Source organism: Schistocerca gregaria, chromosome 6, assembly GCF_023897955.1.
Source record: "Schistocerca gregaria isolate iqSchGreg1 chromosome 6, iqSchGreg1.2, whole genome shotgun sequence".
Taxonomy (NCBI): domain Eukaryota; kingdom Metazoa; phylum Arthropoda; class Insecta; order Orthoptera; family Acrididae; genus Schistocerca; species Schistocerca gregaria.
The window spans coordinates 418,379,034-418,397,216 of record NC_064925.1 but is presented as its reverse complement, the minus strand read 5'-3'; the positions used below and the strand labels follow the sequence as shown (position 1 = coordinate 418,397,216).

Sequence of the window (18,183 nt, the reverse complement as noted above, 5' to 3'; positions counted from 1 at the left end):
ACTTTGAACAGTGATTGCCTCCAGCCATTCTGAAAACTGAGCTGTGATAGACTGCTTCAGGGTCACTGTAGCCACACCATTGTCAATTGGACTGGTACTATTCACAGCAGCAGTTTTGTGGGCTTCTGAGATTATTTCAAAAGCAAGAACTACTACGTAATGATTTATGCTAGAATTTCTTTCATTCTCTCTCTCTCTCTCTCTCTCTCTCTCTCTCTCTCTCTCTCTCTCTCTCGAGTTTTGAACACAAAGCTGTCTGGGACCAAATGCAGGAAGAGCATCACAATTACTTTAGATTGGATAATATTAGGTGTAATAATTTTTTTGGAAATTATTATCATTATTTTGTTTAACTTATCCATGATGTTCAGTAAAGTACCAGGACAAAATCTGCTTGTGGCAGAAGCAGTGAACAAACTACTCTTACAATGAGTACCAGTCATACTTCCACAAAAGTTGCATTGCCAGTATTGGTCAGAATCTTTATTTACTATACTATATATCATTAACAAATATTTAAAATGTTCTAGGAAGTTATTTCTGACATTTTTACTGTCTCAGGATAATTTTTGGGGTTTTAATAGAACCAGAGAAAGTATCCACAGCGATATGTTCAGCCTTTAAAAGTTTCATTGCATACTTCTTCTTTCTCCATGCCAGTAACCAGGACATATTTTTAAAGTAATCCAATCATCTGGCAATGTTATTAGCTGCAGGATAAATGTTTGTGGTAAGCAGCAAAATGCCTGCCGAGTAACAATTTACGCGCATGAACAAACATGTTCCAGCACTGAGGCTTCAGAGTGGTTATAATTAGAAAGAAAGACAAAAAATTTATTTGTGAAGCAAATATGAAAAGAAACTAGTTCAGTATTGCAGAACAAAGATTCAGTTATGTTGAAGAAAACGAGGAGGAACTATGGCACAACTTGAAACACAATTTAGACATTATCAAGGCAGATTTGATAAATCCATGATGTTCAACTGGGTATTAGGAAGTACATAGAAAATAGATACTTTTATTGCATATTCAAAGATTATAACCTCAGTGACAAATGATACGTGAATTAGACCAAACCATTCATTAAGATGGGTGTCGAGGGTTGTGTCCAAGGAATTCAATAGCTGATCTTTATCTACTGAATTAAGTTCTGCTGCTATATATAATGAAATTGAACAAAATGTTTTGATAGTTCCACATTGATGATACAGATACTTCAACACAAGATGATAAAATGGAAATTAAAATTCTGAATCCTGTCCAAGCTTGCAGTCTTCACCATTTCTTTGTTTTTAAAAAGGCGAAGAGAGCTAGAACTGTATAAAGTCTGTACATTCCTTTGTATATATATACAAGTATGACAGATGAATATAAAAGTTATTGATAAGTAACTGAAACCCTCAGCTGCTGACAGGTGTTGTTGATATACCTCGAGGGAGACAGCTGAAAATGAAAATGTGTGCCCCGACTGGGACTCGAATCTGAGATCTCCTGCTTACATGGCAGATACTCTATCCATCTGAGCCACTGAGGACACATGAATAGTGTGACTGTAGAGACTTATCCCTTGCACACCTCCTGTGTCCCAACTGTCCACAATCTACATACATAATCCTTCTAATAATTTCCGGGTATGCAGCCGGATCCTGTCGACATTCTGCCACAATATTTCGGCCCAGAGACGTCCGGCCATCATCAGGTGAGTACACAACTACTGAAGAGCCCAGGTGCAGTCGCAGTATTTATGCCGAATCTCGCGCTTGCGAAATGTACTGGCATCCTACAGCGCATGCGTCACGTGTTGACATGCACGGCATAGCCGAGTTGTACGTGCTGCCCTCGGTGGTGAAAGTAAAAGATCATCTAGTCATTGAGTATCGAATGACGCTGTCTATTCCGCTGTGATTGTATAGTTTTAATAACAGGATTCCAATTTTTATCCAGTTGAAAGCCGTTGTCACGATTTATAAGATTATTTCCACTGATTCCTTGATTACGGAATCCCAAAATCCAGAAACTGAAGCTAAAATTTTTGTTCCATTGTATTCCATTGAATGTCCCAATGAAATACAGTGCTCTGCTACTGCCGATTTTGACGGTTGCCGATTTTGACCGTTGCCGATTTTGACGGTTGCCGATTTTGACGGTTGCCGCAGACGGGAGTATCTTTCATGTTCTGTACATCGTTCATGGGCAGTTCTTGTCGTCTGGCCAATATGATTTTATTCTTCTTCAGTAATCGGTCTATTTTCGACGACACATTCCCGGCGTATGGAAGAAACGCAGTAGATTTAAAGTCGTCATCAGCGTCCTCAGTGCGCTGCTTCTTGTTATGACAGTTGCACATGGCCTTTCTTATTTGGCGTGAAGTGTAGCCATTCTCTTTAAAAACCTCCTGCAAGTGTTCTAATTCTGCGTGGAGGTTTTCATCATCCGATATTACATACGCTCGATGTATTAAGGTACTGAGAACACAGCCTGTTTGTGCTGGGTGGTGGCAGCTTGACGCCTGGAGATACAGATCTGTGTGAGTCGGTTTCTGGTACACAGAATGTCCTAATGACCCATCATTTTTACGGCGTACTAGCACGTCTAGGAATGGTAAAGTGCCATCGTTTTCAATCTCCACCGTGAATTTGATGTTCTCATGTAAAGAGTTTAAATGATGAAGGAATTTCTCCAGTTCCTGTCTACCATGAGGCCATACAACAAAAGTATCATCTACGTACCGCCAGAAGACCGTAGGCTTTAACACAGCAGACTCAAGCTCTTTCTCCTCAAAGTCCTCCATAAAGAGATTAGCTACCACAGGGGACAAAGGACTCCCCATGGCGACGCCGTCTGTTTGTTCAAAGAATTCGTCATTGAATAAAAAGTACATTGAGGAGAGTATATGTTCAAACAAGGCCGTCATTTCTGCGCTGAATAAGTTACCAGTAAGATGTAATGATTCCATTAAAGGCACTTTGGTAAATAGTAAGACCACATCAAAGCTGACTAATAAATCCGAGCTGCCAAGCTTAACTTCCTTCAAGCGACTGACAAAATCCTCAGAATTACGTATATGGTGGCAACACTTACCCACATACGGCTTTAGTATTGAGACCAGATATTTTGCTGTAGAATAGGTGGCAGCACCAATATTACTCACTATTAATCGTAGTGGAGCACCATCGTTGTGTATCTTGGGAAGACTGTAGAGTCTTGGTGGTACTGCATTGTGTAGTCTCAATCTCTTGATAACTTGTTCAGGTAGAGAACAGTCGTTCAAAAGGGTAGCAGTTTTCCTTGATATTCGGCTTGTTGTGTCCTTTTCAATTCTGCGGTACGTAGAATCATTTAGCTGACAATATATCTTCTCATTGTAGGCTTCCCTTGTCAGAAGAACTGTGGCGTTACCCTTATCCGCAGGCAGTACGACTGTGCTAGTATCTTCTCTGAGGCTGCGGAGAGCAGCTCTTTCAGCTGGCAAGATGTTACTCTGTTGTGGCGCACATTTCAACAACGTTCAGCAAGATTCACGTCGAATTTCGTCTGTAGTATCCGCAGGGAGACGTCTAATGGCTTCCTCAATGGAACTGATGAAATCCGTTAAAGGCAGTGAAGCAGGAGTAGGGGCGAAGTTTAAACCTTTCGCAAGCACTGACATCATTGCATCATCAAACGATTTCTCCGTAAGGTTCACCACGGATCGTCCAGAGATAGCTTCTTGTGGCTTTCGTGTTACGAGTTGGCTAAACTTCGCACTTTGCCTGTTCGTACTGTTCCTGTGAGCCCAGTCTGCCTTGGCCCAGGATATATCGTCAATCCAGTCCCAGCTAAGGGAAGAACATCTTGCTGCAATCTCCAGATGTAAATAATATAAATTCCTGGCAACAGCATCTTTCTAGACGTGCTAGTACGCCGTAAAAATGATGGGTCATTAGGACATACTGTGTACCGGAAACCGACTCACACAGATCTGTATCTCCAGGCGTCAAGCTGCCACCACCCAGCACAAACAGCTGGTGTTCTCAGTACCTTGATACATCGAGCGTATGTAATATCGGATGATGAAAACCTCCACGCAGAATGAGAACACTTGCAAAAAGGTTTTTAAAGAGAATGGCTACACTTCACGCCAAATAAGAAAGGACATGGGCAACTGTCATAACAAGAAGCAGCGCACTGAGGATGCTGATGACGACTTTAAATCTACTGCGTTTCTTCCATACGCCGGGAATGTGTCGTCCAAAATAGGCCGATTACTGAAGAAGAATAAAATCAAGGTTATCTTCCGTCCACCAGCAAAGAACCGGGCCCTGGTTGGATCCGTTAAAGACGATTTACAACTGAAGAAAGCAGGCATCTACAAAATTCCCTGTGAATGTGGCTGTGCATATATTGGCCAGATGACAAGAACTGTCCATGAAAGATACACCCGTCTGCGGCAACCGTCAAAATCGGCAGTAGCGGAGCACTGTATTTCATTGGGACATTCAATGGAATACAATGGAACAAAAATTTTAGCTCCGGTTTCCGGATTTTGGGATTCTGTAATCAAGGAATCAGTGGAAATATGTCTTGCCGATAATCTTATAAATCGTGACAATGGCTTTCAACTGGATAAAAATTGGAATCCTGTTATTAAAACTATACAATCACAGCGGAATAGACAGCGTCATTCGATACTCAATGACTAGATGATCTTTTACTTTCACCACCAAGGGCAGCACGTACAACTTGGCTATGCTGCGCATGTCAACATGTGACGCATGCGCTGTAGGATGCCAGTACATTTCGCATGCGTGAGATTTGGCATAAATACCGCGACTGCACCTGGGCTCTTCAGTAGTTGTGTACTCACCTGATGATGGCCGGACGTCTCTGGGCCGAAATATCGTGGCAGAATGTCGACGGAATCTGGCTGCATACCCGGAAATTATTAGAAGAACAAATGCGCCAGGAAAATTTCAGAAGTCGCATACATATATTATGTTCCTAATAGATATTTGCCAATCCACTCATTACTTGCACCAACTAAGCCGACAATACCCGTAAGTCCCTGCAGTTGCGCTGTTCATCTGTGTCCTTGGTAGCTCATATGGATAGAGTGTGTGCTGTGTAAGCAGAATATCCCTGGTTTGAGTCCTGGTCGGGACACACATTTTCAGCTATCTCCATCGAGGTATATCAACAACACCTGCACCTGTCGGCAGCTGAGGGTTTCAGTTAATTATCATTTATTCTAGAGAAACTGCACAGTCATCAGTGGTATCTGTTCTTTCGAGAACAGTTACTATCTTCATATACACTCCTGGAAATGGAAAAAAGAACACATTGACACCGGTGTGTCAGACCCACCATACTTGCTCCAGACACTGCGAGAGGGCTGTACAAGCAATGATCACATGCACGGCACAGCGGACACACCAGGAACCGCGGTGTTGGCCGTCGGATGGCGCTAGCTGCACAGCATTTGTGCACCGCCGCTGTCAGTGTCAGTCAGTTTGCCGTGGCATACGGAGCTCCATCGCAGTCTTTAACACTGGTAGCATGCCGCGACAGCGTGGACGTGAACCGTATGTGCAGTTGACGGACTTTGAGCGAGGGCGTATAGTGCGCATGCGGGAGGCCGGGTGGACGTACCGCCGAATTGCTCGACACGTGGGGCGTGAGGTCTCCACAGTACATCGATGTTGTCACCAGTGGTCGGCGGAAGGTGCACGTGCCCGTCGACCTGGGACCGGACCGCAACGACGCACGGATGCACGCCAAGACCGTAGGATCCTACGCAGTGCCGTAGGGGACTGCACCGCCACTTCCCAGCAAATTAGGGACACTGTTGCTCCTGGGGTATCGGCGAGGACCATTCGCAACCGTCTCCATGAAGCTGGGCTATGGTCCCGCACACCGTTAGTCCGTCTTCCGCTCATGCCCCAACATCGTGCAGCCCGCCTCCAGTGGTGTCACGACAGGCGTGAATGGAGGGACGAATGGAGACGTGTCGTCTTCAGCGATGAGAGTCGCTTCTGCCTTGGTGCCAATGATGGTCGTATGCGTGTTTGGCGCCGTGCAGGTGAGCGCCACAATCAGGACTGCATACGACCGAGGCACACAGGGCCAACACCCGGCATCATGGTGTGGGGAGCGATCTCCTACGCTGGCCGTACACCTCTGGTGATCGTCGAGGGGACACTGAATAGTGCACGGTACATCCAAACCGTCATCGAACCCATCGTTCAACCTTGCTGTTCCAACAGGACAATCCACGTCCGCATGTATCCCGTGCCACCCAACGTGCTCTAGAAGGTGTAAGTCAACTATCCTGGCCAGCAAGATCTCCAGATCTGTCCCCCATTGAGCATGTTTGGGACTGGATGAAGCGTCGTCTCACGTGGTCTGCACGTCCAGCACGAACACTGGTCCAACTGAGGCGCCAGGTGGAAATGGCATGGCAATCCGTTCCACAGGACTACATCGAGCATCTCTACGGTCGTCTCCATGGGAGAATAGCGGCCTGCATTGCTGCGAAAGGTGGATATACACTGTACTAGTGCCGACATTGTGCATGCTCTGTTGCCTGTGTCTATGTGCCTGTGGTTCTGTCAGTGTGATCATGTGATGTATCTGACCACAGGAATGTGTCAATAAAGTTTCCCCTTCCTGGGACAATGAATTCACGGTGTTCTTATTTCAATTTCCAGGAGTGTATAAAAGTTACTGTGTAGCTCAAAAGTAATTCAGCTCCATAGAATACAGCTACTGACCATCTAATATTTTTTTATTTAAATTTTTTGCATTAACTCATCAATTCTGCAGTAAATATGAAGGCATATTGGATTCTCTTCTGCAAGATTTTCATCAAATTTCTCAGGAACCACTATCAAACAATGGAAAATCCATGGTGGAATGTAACCATAATATGAAAAGGGAAGTTGCTACTCACCATATAGCAGAGACGCCAAGTCGCAAATAGGCCTATCTCAGATCCAGCAGCTCTGCTATATGGTGAGTAGCAACTTTCCTTTTCAGGAACAGCTATTTATTACATGCCTCTGTAACAACTGTTCTTTTTGATTTCACACGATTATTCCAAATTATTTGTGACAAATTGTAGGACGGTTTCATTTGGGAGGCCACAGGCAATATCTAACTGTATTTAAGTTTTCTAAAATGTATTTCTTGTCCTTTATTAATTAATGTTGTTTCTATTTTTTCTACTTTTATTTCTGTAGGTACGTAATGTATGTTCTGTGATTTTTCATCAATGACTCTCTGATACAGAGGAATAAAAATCATACATCTGATGTGGTAGGTAAAGGATGTATTTAAGATTATTTGCAGTGCAAGTTACACCAAACCAGAAATCCATACTCTGAACTTCAAATATTACACAATTAGGGAATGTGTTTCTGATTGCTTGTGATGACATATTCAGATGTCAGATGCATGAATAACTCATTGAGAATGGTTTAAAATAGCATTCAGAGCTCCAGTGCTAGCCTCTCTAAATATTTCCCAGTGGTGTTAGGAGTGCACTGGTGCTGTTATTGTGTCATCTTGACCATGAACACCATTGTGTGAAAACTGCAGTGGAACATGCACTGCCCACTAGACAAACAAACTGTATGGTGACAGATTCTATAACAACTGCTTTATTACCATTCATATAAAAATGCAGCTTTTTTTTAAAAAAAAAAAAACAACTCCACAGCTGTAGGCTCACTTAACTAAGGATATGAACAGTGAACATTAAAGCAACTAACATTAACCCATGTGGAAAATATGTATTCACTCTTATATTCCCTGACATGTTTTGCATTATGGAGGATCTTTCATTTTGAGTCTATAAAACAAACTATATGCACAATCTTATGTAATTCATGGATGGTTTGAATCAAAACACATTTGTATCAATAGTAAAATTCGCCAGTGTGTTATTAAATGAACAAATGTTAATTCATATAAACTGTAAGCTGTAATAAGCTGCAATGTGATGACTTTTGTTGAGGCTGAAAGCTGAGAAAAAGAGGATGGTTTGTAAAGAGAAACTGGAAATAAACTGAAAGTAAGAGAAGAAAGGAAAAGGAGAAGATGGTAGAAATGATCGTCAGTCATATTGTCTATGCCGTTAATGATAGTCATACATTGTCGAAGGACGTGGTATTGTCATAGAGAATGCTCACTGTAGTAGGTGCATTTCATGCAAAAGTAGTTTTGGAAAGAAAAAGTAGTTTCTTTTTGTGTGTAAGCCTGTATTTTAAATTAAATTTAACCGAGTATGTAAAAATAAAGGAGTCATGATTATTCTTGAAAATCTTATTCCGTAGTGTTTCCAGCCATATTAATCAGAATGAACATTTGTACTGCTCACTAAAAGAAATATTATTTTTCTTTTTGTTTTTCAGCTGTGCTTGAAGCTCGTGAAATTTCAGCATTCATGAAGGCCTTAAAACCACAGTTTGATGTAATTGAAAGCACAGATTTCAATGAAGTTCGTCCACATCTGAAACCACTGATGCATGTTGTTTGCTTGACGTGGGGCTACTGTAGACATTATTGTAATAATACAAGAATTATTCTGCTTCTGCGTGAAATTTGCAACATGCTGGTTCAGCAGGTAATGCTGGAACTCATTGTTCTTCATATTTATATTTATTAGTTTATTTCCAGTCTCTAGGTAGTTCCTAATGGGCGTTCATCTTTTAATAATTTAGAAAATCTGAAATTCTTGTGGTGTAGTGGTTCTTTCTTAATATTTTCTTATTAAATTACAGGTTTCATGGTGATTTTTATAAAAGGCAGTTTGCTCAGGAAAAAATTATTATTTTTCCATCTGTGTTGCATTCTGTTAAACAGAGCTAATTAACTTTTCTATATTCTTTTACCTTCACCCTTCTTCCAGTGCACAAAAAAGTTAACAACAACATTTTTTTAAAAAAATATGAAGAACAATATCTGCTGCAGTCTTGTAGAGTTCATCTTGATATCTTTGGCTTGCCTGTAGTCAAAATGGCCAGTTTGTGATCCACAGCAGTCAAACTGCAGCCAGCCACGTCATTTGCTTACTTTAAAAAAGTCAACTTGTAAGCCTTCTGAACAGAAGGTTAAGCATTTTAAAACAGTAGTGCATTAAAACACAGTATGTATCAATTTTCTGATAAATGAGTTACAAAGTGTAGCTAATATAATATTATTTGTGATTGAGCCAGTGGAAAAAGTATGAACATTATTGTCAGCAGTGACAGTACATGCCCCATCACAGGCTGTGTGGTCACAAATAATGAAGTTTGTTTAATATTAATCCATACTGATAACAGCATTATGCTTTGATGTGTGGAAGAACAGCATTTGGCAGCCTCTTCTGGCAAGGAGAGGCCCCCTGTGCTGGGATGAAATTTTTGAAATCTTCTATTCATCGACATTTAGGTTAACTCCCAAGGGATCACACCCTGCAACCATTAACCTAGGTGGTCCCTCATTTGTGAGTAATTGAAAAAAAAATTGCTTCCCATGATGCTCTAACAGACTAGTAGCACATCATAATGATTACAGTAATCGGCTCCGCAAGTGAAAGATTCTAAGTTTGAATGTTGTCAGGTGGTGTGTAAATTTAATTTTTGTATCTTTATTGAAATGACTTCAGTAATTATTTTTATTCAGTTAATTGTGTTAAATGTATTTCATTTATTTCTGTTGCTTTGGCATGTCATTTTAATCATCATACTTATTTTTTCATGTGCTCTCATTTTTCTTCCTAACATTCTTTTTCTACTTGGAATTTTTTTTCATGTGATTTTCATTGTTTTTAAGTATTAACTTCAGTTTCATTTCTTCTGTTTTGTCATCCTCTTTTTTTGGCTATGTTATTGCATTCATTATTTCCATTCCTCATTTTGCTAGAATTTACAATCCCATCTTTCATTTAGATCTTCATCGGTGTTTCTTTACCCATTTCATTTCATTTATTATCATCCTTTGCATCATTTACATGATATAGGAATTGTCATAATACTGTCCAAAATATGCACAGCAGAATATTAGAAATTTCTATCAAACACATAAAATTAACATTATATAATATGTTGAAAATTAAAACATTGAAATAATGAATTGTTCTTTTACATGCCTTTTAACATGTACCATATGTGATGAATTTATATATATTTAGTACATTTTGGAAAACACATATTAAACGAGACATAGAACTGACAATGAGAACAACGTGATATTGACAATACAACTATCAGTTAGTGATTAAAGGATTCAGATTATCCCTCCATGCTATAAAAACATTTATTTATCAGATACTTTTTTTATTCTGCCTAAAATTTTCCTTCACCTTCTGTTTCCTTGATGCAGAGTGGCAGAGCATTATAAATCTTTATTCCATAGTAGCTCACATGTTTTTGTGTTTTTGTTTTTCTTGTTCTTTCTGCATGCAGATTCTTACAAATACATATATTGTAGTCATGAAGATCTGAATTTACCAGTAAACTACTCAAGTGTGTTCTTTTATACAGTATACTTTTTAATATGTACAAAGATGCTACTGCAAGTATGTTTAGCTGCATGAACAAGGGCTTGCAGTGTGTTTGTGGAGAGCTGTGTGTAATAATTCTAATGGCCCTTTTCTGTAACCCCCCAAGGGGCTCGTCATTCAGGTGCTGGGTACAGGCTTGGCAACCCTGGGGTTCCTGAGCTGGGGACTGGTAAGTGCTCCCAGTCCCCTGTCACCATAAGCACTGGGCACACTTTAGCGACCACTGTGCGACAGGGCGGTGTAACGTTGTGTGTCTCAGGGAATGGGGATCTTGGCTTGGCTGCCCGGATTGCGAGGATGGAATAAACCTCTATAAAGAACCCCTCAATCTCAAGGTGTGCTGCGCATTGATGAGATGCATGACTTGAGTTGGAACAGTCATTAGCGGGCAACCTCTGGGGTACCTGCCACACCTCAGTTGTGTAAGGCTTACCTAGGCACACGGGGCTCTGTCTAGGTGGACTTCTAGTTCCCTAGCTGTTCATGGGACTGAGATGGATCCTTCAAAATCCTCTTTTCCTCCTCCCAGTTGAAAGGGTGGGCGGCTGGAAGGTTCTAACACCCAGTCTCTCAAGAGGGTTTGTGCAGTCAGTCCCACTGACTCCAGCACTTCTTTGACAAGTAAAGTCTTTGATATCAGAATGCATTCTGGTAATCAGAACGTGTTTCTCATTGTGAAATGGAGGGAGGGTAGTTTCGAAAAGGTTTCACCCTTCTATATACAAAATGGTTTGGAGGGAATCTGTGGCTCCTTAAAATCAGTGAAGAGCTTGCATAATAGGACCTTGATCGTGGAAACTTTCACTTACCAGCAAGCAACTAACCTCCATTCTGCTAAATGCCTTGGGAAGCATGCCATAGACACTGAACTGCACAGCACCTTGAATTATAGCAAAGGTGTTGTGACACTGGAATCTAGTCAACATTCCCAGGGAAGAACTGCAATGTGAGTAGGCTCTGGAAGATATCGTTGATGTACAACATATCATGAAGAGGGTTGATGGCACCGACTGCTTTATTCTGACCTTCAGTAGCAAGAAATTTCCTGAACATGTTAAAGCTGGCTTCCTTTGCCTTAGTGTGAGGCCTTATTTTCTGACCCCGATGCACTGTTTTAAATGCCAGCGTTTTGGGTGTACCATCTTAGGGTGTAGAGGTGGAGCGACTTGTTGCAACTGCGGTAAGGCTGCTCATGAAGGAGTTGGTTGCTCGTCTCCAGCCAATGTATCAATTGCTCTGGGAACCACTCTGTATGGAGTAGGGGTTGCCAAATATTTTTAGAGGAATGCAAAGTGCAGGAATTAAAAACAACCAGGCATATCCCCTATGGTGAGGCCAAAAGGATCTACAAGTTAATGCAACCTCCCACATTTGCTGCATTTTTTTCATCCATGGTTCGCTGTGTCCGTGCATGTGCATCATCCATTGACTGTATGTTCGCTTTACTTGTTCCCACATGATACACTTGATGAGGCAGCCCTCACCAACCTTCTTACACAGCTCCCCCAGCCATTCATTATTTGTGGTGATTTTAATGCCCACAATGTGCTTTGGGGTTCTGCAATTACCTGTCCCCAGAGGTAGAGCAATTGAGAGGCTTCTCCTGTCATTCTGTGCCTAGTTGCTCAATGGAGGACAGCGCACTCACTTCTGCACAGCAACTGGGTCATTCTCTGACATTGATGTCTTGGTTTGCTCTCCAGCTCTTGCCGCCAGTGCTCAGTGGGAAGTGGTCACTGACTTGCACAGCAGTGATCACTTCCCAATTTGGATTCACCTGCCAGATGGCGTGGGCCCCGAAAGAAGACTACCAAGATGGGTGCTCAGTGGGGCCGACTGGACACTTTATATAGCCAGTTGGCCCAGTTCGAAAACTGTGCGAATGTTGAGGCATGGGTGGATCATATTACCAAAAAAGTCCACCATGCTGTTGCAGCATCCATTCCACAGTCCACAGGCCACCAGAAGAGGCAACCTGTCCCTTGGTGGAGTGCCGAATGCCGCTCTGCAATCAGGACCAGGCATGCGGTTCTGCATCTGTTCCAGTGTCAGCTGACTGCTGAGAATCTTGCAGCCTTTCGGGTGGCGAGGGCAGAATGTCACCACATTATTCGAGAGAGCAAGAAGAGTTCCTGGCAACAGCTCCTAAACACCATTAATCGTTCCACCAAAAGTTCCATTGTGTGGGAGACCATCAGGAGAATTTCTGGGAGAGGAGGGAAATGCCCCATGGCTTTTATAATGAATAACCGCACTCTCCACACGGATCTGCGAGACATTGCGCAGACTATGGCAGCGTATTTTGCCTTGGTTACTGCAAAAACCAGTCACGATACGGGTTTCCAGTGCCATAGAGCGGTTGCAGAGAGGTGTAGTCTGGACTTCCAGTCAACTTCTCACTTCTCATGAAGTTTACAACTGCCCGATTTCTGTGTGGGAGCTGGATTCTGCATTGTCTGCAGCTTGTGACACATCCCCTGGTCATGACAGGGTCCATTATAGTATGCTATGGCACTTTACAAGGTGCAACAAAGAAATCCTCCTCGCTATTTTTAATGCCATTTGGGCGTCAGGTCACTTTCCTAGCTCATGGCATGAGGCAGTTTTAATTCCTTTTTTAAAACCTGTGAAAGACCACATGAGCCTGAGTAGCTACCATAATTTTCCCCCCCACTAGTTGCATGGGAAAGACCTTGGAGCGGATGGTCAACCGCCGCCTTGTCTGGATGTTAGAATCCCAGCAACTCCTTAGTTGCTTTCAGTGTGGGTTCAGGAGGTTTTGTTCCACCTTCGATAACTTTGCCCTCCTGGGGGCGGCTATATAACAAGCTTTCCTACACCGTCATCACCTACTAGGTGTATTTTTTGACATCGAGAAGGCCTACGATACCACTTGGAGGTGTTTCATCCTGGAGCAGCTTCACGGATGAGGTTTTCGTGGTTGTCTTCCTTTTTTTATTCAGTCTTTCCTCTCGCCATGATATTTTAGATACCAAATTGGTGACGTCCTGTCTGACTGCTTTGAGCAGGAAAACAGTGTCTCTCAGGATAGTGTTTTAAGTGTGACTGTCTTTGCCATCGATATTAGTAGCATTACCTCCATAGTGAAGAGTCCTGTCCAGTGTTCCTTGTTTGTGGATGATTTGTCTTTGTTTTGCTCTTCTTCAAACCTTGCAATGACAACGTGTCAGTTGCAACGTACTCTTAGACAGTTGGATGACTGGACACAGAAGAGTGGTTTTAAGTTTTACACCGAGAAGTCCGTATGCGTTCTTTTTAACCATTCTCGTTCGATTTTAACCTTTCCTGAGTTGAGGATGAGGGACACTGTCCTTACTTTTAAAGACACGGTGAGATTTCTGGGGCTCATTTTTTATTCGAAGCTTACGTGGTTACCTCATATTAAAGACCTGAAACGACAGTCACTTATGGCATTAAGTATTTTAAAATGTCTTAGCCACAGTACATGGGGAGCCAACAGGATTTGTCTGCTCCAGTTTTACAGGGAGTTTGTGCGATCTCAGCTCGATTGTGGGTGCACGGTGTATGGGCCTGCGAGGCCTTCTTACTGAAAGATGTTGGATGTTGTGCATCATGAAGGGCTTCGGTTGGCCACTGGGGCATTCCGAACTAGCCCTATACCAAGCCTCTGTGCAGAGGCTGGTGAACCGTGGCGGTGCACCAGCCATATAAAACTTTGTTCTCACCATACACACCTGCATATCATACCGTTGCTCAACTTCCTCTGGCACAGCTATTTCGTATCCGGCCACAAGCGATGTGGTCCTATGGGAAATGCACACAGGATTGCCTCTATGCGATGAATATGGCTGGTCTTCATGTTTTCCGTCGCAGTTGGAGCAGATTTCCACCATGACTCCTCTGGAGACCCAAACTTATTTTAGATTTGACTAATTTTAAGAAAGATAGTACACCAGATTTTACATTCCAATCTCAGTTTTTTAACATTTTAGATGCGCATCATGGTTTTACCATCGTTTACACTGATGGCTCCAAACAGGCGAATTTCCTTGGCTGTTTTTTAGTGTTCCTTGATCATGTTACCCACATTCGCCTCCCTGACGAATATACCGTTTTCGCAGTGGAGCTCCATGCAATCCTGAAGGCACTGGAGCAGATGAACGTGTTCGGAGCAATCGATTTCTCCTCTGCTCCGATTCTCTTAGTGCATTAAAATCATTTCAGAATCTGTACCCAACTGAGGAGATGGTCCACCTGATATATGACCAACTGTACTTGCTCCAGTGGTGGGGTAAGGAGGTGTCCTTCTGCTGGGTGCATGGTCATGTAGGAATGTGGGGCAATGAACAGGCTCATTGGGCTGCCAAGGAAGCCTGCAGAGAGCAGGATGTGGTCCAGTGTCCTATTCCCTTGCAGTCTGTCATTTCTGCACTCCACAAGAAGTGCATGGTGTTGTAGGAGGAAGAATGGCTGGCAGTGACAGGCAATAAACTGCGGTTGGTGAAGTCAACAACTCAGCCGTCGCATTCCTCCTGCCGGTTGCTCAGGCAGGAAGAAGTGACCCTCATGCGTCTTTGGATTGGTCACTGTTTGGGCACTGTTATCTCACACACAGCTTTCTATTACGGCGGGAGGATCCACCATTTTGTGATGCTTGTGGTGTGTACATATCTGTCTGCCACATTTTAACAGACTGCATTTTATACTGTGATGCAAGGGCAGAAGCACACGTTGATGAGCATCTGCCCTGTGTTTTAGCTAATGATGAGATGTGTGTGTCTAGGGTTTTAAAGTTTTGTGATGTGTCTGGCCTCTGGCCTAAACTTTTAGGCTGGAGGTTTTAGTGGATTGCACAGTTGCTGGCTCCTCCCTTTTTCCTTGCGGTGAGCCAGCCACTTCCATCTGCTATATTGTTTTACCTCCCTGTACCACTTTCTTCCTGTGTTGTCGATGTTTTACTGCTGGCGGCATGCTTCGTCCACGCTTCGGTGTTGGTAGGCCCATATTTTTCCAAGCTTGTTACCTGTGTTATATGTTTTGTTTTATCTTACTGTTCTGAGTCTTTTCTTGACACCCGTCTCAAGCTGTTACTGAGTGGGCACTGGAGACCTGGCCATCGTGCGCCCATACAAACCTCTCCATCACATCATCATCACATCCTTTTCTGTAATTTAAAAACGTCTCTCAAGTGATATTTAGTTGCACCCCAGAATGTTATACCACAGGAATAATACAATTGAAATAAGCCATATACACTAATCTTGTACACTCTGCACTGCAACTCTAGAAATTATCCTCAGTGCAAAACATGCTGAATTGGGTTTGTTGGATACGTATGTGACATGGTCTTTCCAGCTCAAGTGCTGATCAATGTACATGCCCAAAAATGTTGTAGACCAGTCTTTCGCTATTTCATGGTCACTCAATGATAGATGGTGATCATCCTTCTCATTTACTTTGCCGTTCTGTATGTAATTTGTTTTATTTAAACTGAGTGTTAACATATTAGTGTAAAACCACTGTTGCACACTCTTCAGAATTTTGCCAGATGTAATGAAACAGTATTTCCTGTCATTACTTACAATTATGCTTGTATCATCTACAAATAACATAATTTTTGATGATCTGTTAGGCTATTCAGTGTCACTAATATAGATTAGGAATAATTGGGGGGGGGGGGGGGGGGGGGGGGCAGAACACAATCCTAAGGGACACTTACTGCGACTTCCTTAGCATCAGATACCCACTTTTTTTCTTGCCTATTCTGAGATGAGGTGAGTTTCACAACCTGAGTTCTATCTTGGAGATAGGATTCAAATCATTTCCTCCCAATTCCTCTGACGCATATTGCCTCCAGTTTGTCAAGGAGGATTTGATGATATACTGTATCGAAGGCCTTGGAAAGATCTAGGTTGATTCCTACCACACATTTGTTATTGTCTAAATTTCTAATAATTTCTTCTGTATAGGCCTGTATAGCTGTTTCTGTGCTGTGACCTGTACGAAAACCATGTGTCAAGGTAGCTTATGAGTGTAATTTTCAAAAATTGATTACAGTTTAGAAGATTGAATGTGTCAAGGTAGCTTATGAGTCTAATTTTCAAAATTTTTTGATAAAGGTGGAAGTGCAATAGGAATTTATGTTTTAAATGTCTGATGATTGCCAACAAAAAAAAATACACCTTGTAAGCAAAATTTATTTTTGACGCAGTTGCACAGTCAGTGTAAATAGATTATTATTTCAAATGCATAAACATTGTGATAGATAAATAGAAATAATTAAATTCATATGCATAAAGATTCCAAGTGGAAAATGATAGGAAGAAAAAACTATAGCAACTGAAAAAGTTAATTTGATGAATAAAGTGATATGACAAAGGAACAAAAATTTTAAAAAAATTACATTTAATTCAATTAATTGAATAGAAATAATGACCAAAGTCAGTTTGATAAAGATTTCAAAATAAAAATTTACACAGCACCTAACAAGATTTGAACCACCAACCTTCTGCATGGGAAATTATAGTTGACTTTTGATTTATTGATCCATTTCATCTACAGCTGCACAATGTGTAAGATATATTTGGATTTTTATAAAACAATTTTGTATATAATTATACCTTTGTTCATAAAAGTACACACATTAATCTCAATTAATGATGAATACTTAAATAAATGTTGGTACACTATATATAATGAGATAATATACAAATGTTCTTCTGTATGGGACTACATTAACATAAATAAATTTATTTTTGTGGATATTAATTTACTGTGTAAAAGCAGTGGTGAACCAAGTATGACTTCAATTTAGATTTGAAGTGACCAGTGTTGTGTATGTGTTTAATGGTATCTGGCAATTCATTGTACAGTTTGATACTAGGATGGATAAGATGTTTTTGAAATAACTTTGTGTTGGTGCTTTGAACATGTACATCCAATTTTTGTCTTGCATCATAGTTGAATGATGAATGGTTTTTTTATGTTTAAGTTTTGTTTTAAATACATAATATTTTCTTTTGTCACACACACACACACACACACACACACACACACACACACACACACACACACACACAAGGAAGAGCCAGGATCATCCTTTTTTTGAAACAACAATGGTCTATATGATTTGGTATTATCTACCCCCTCCATTATTTGTATATTTTTTGAAACTTTTGAGTGTTTTGCTGACATCTCCACAATTTCCCTGGAACATAATCCCACGCTAGAGGTACGACTGCATAATATATGCACTGAAGAGTGTTGTAGCTGGTATAGTTCTTTAATGTCAGCAACAGAAAACAGGAAGTACTTAATTTTTTGTTTGTTTGCTCAGTACATACATTCCATTTCAAGTTGTCTTGTACATCAAGTCCAAGAAATTTGGTACAGGCTGTTTCGATAATTCTCTGTCCATATCATTCTAGATTGGGAGATATCATTTTTTTTGTTTATGCTGTGTGTATGTCCATAGCTACAGTTCGTCCAGTGTTTATTATTAAGTTACTATTATCAAAGCAACTGTTATCCTGTCAGTGGCTTCTCTTATGTTTTTAGAAGGGTTTGTTCTGTGTTTTCTGTAATTAGAATGCTTGTATCATCACCAGATTGAAATATTTTACTGCTGTAATTGCTTATGTTTAGGTCATTTACATAGAGTAAGAAGAGAACAGGA

At 41.4% G+C, this 18,183-nt stretch overlaps 1 protein-coding gene across 1 annotated transcript in view; it reads left to right on the top strand.

The window, feature by feature from the left end:
* The window catches only part of LOC126278898 (dynein beta chain, ciliary-like), a 195,301-nt gene that overhangs the window by 93,033 nt on the left and 84,085 nt on the right, over window positions 1–18,183 (top strand). The window contains exon 7 of the mRNA XM_049979173.1: window positions 8,392–8,603. Within this exon, the coding sequence (XP_049835130.1) occupies window positions 8,392–8,603 (212 nt within the window). The remainder of the gene's footprint in view (window positions 1–8,391; window positions 8,604–18,183) is intronic.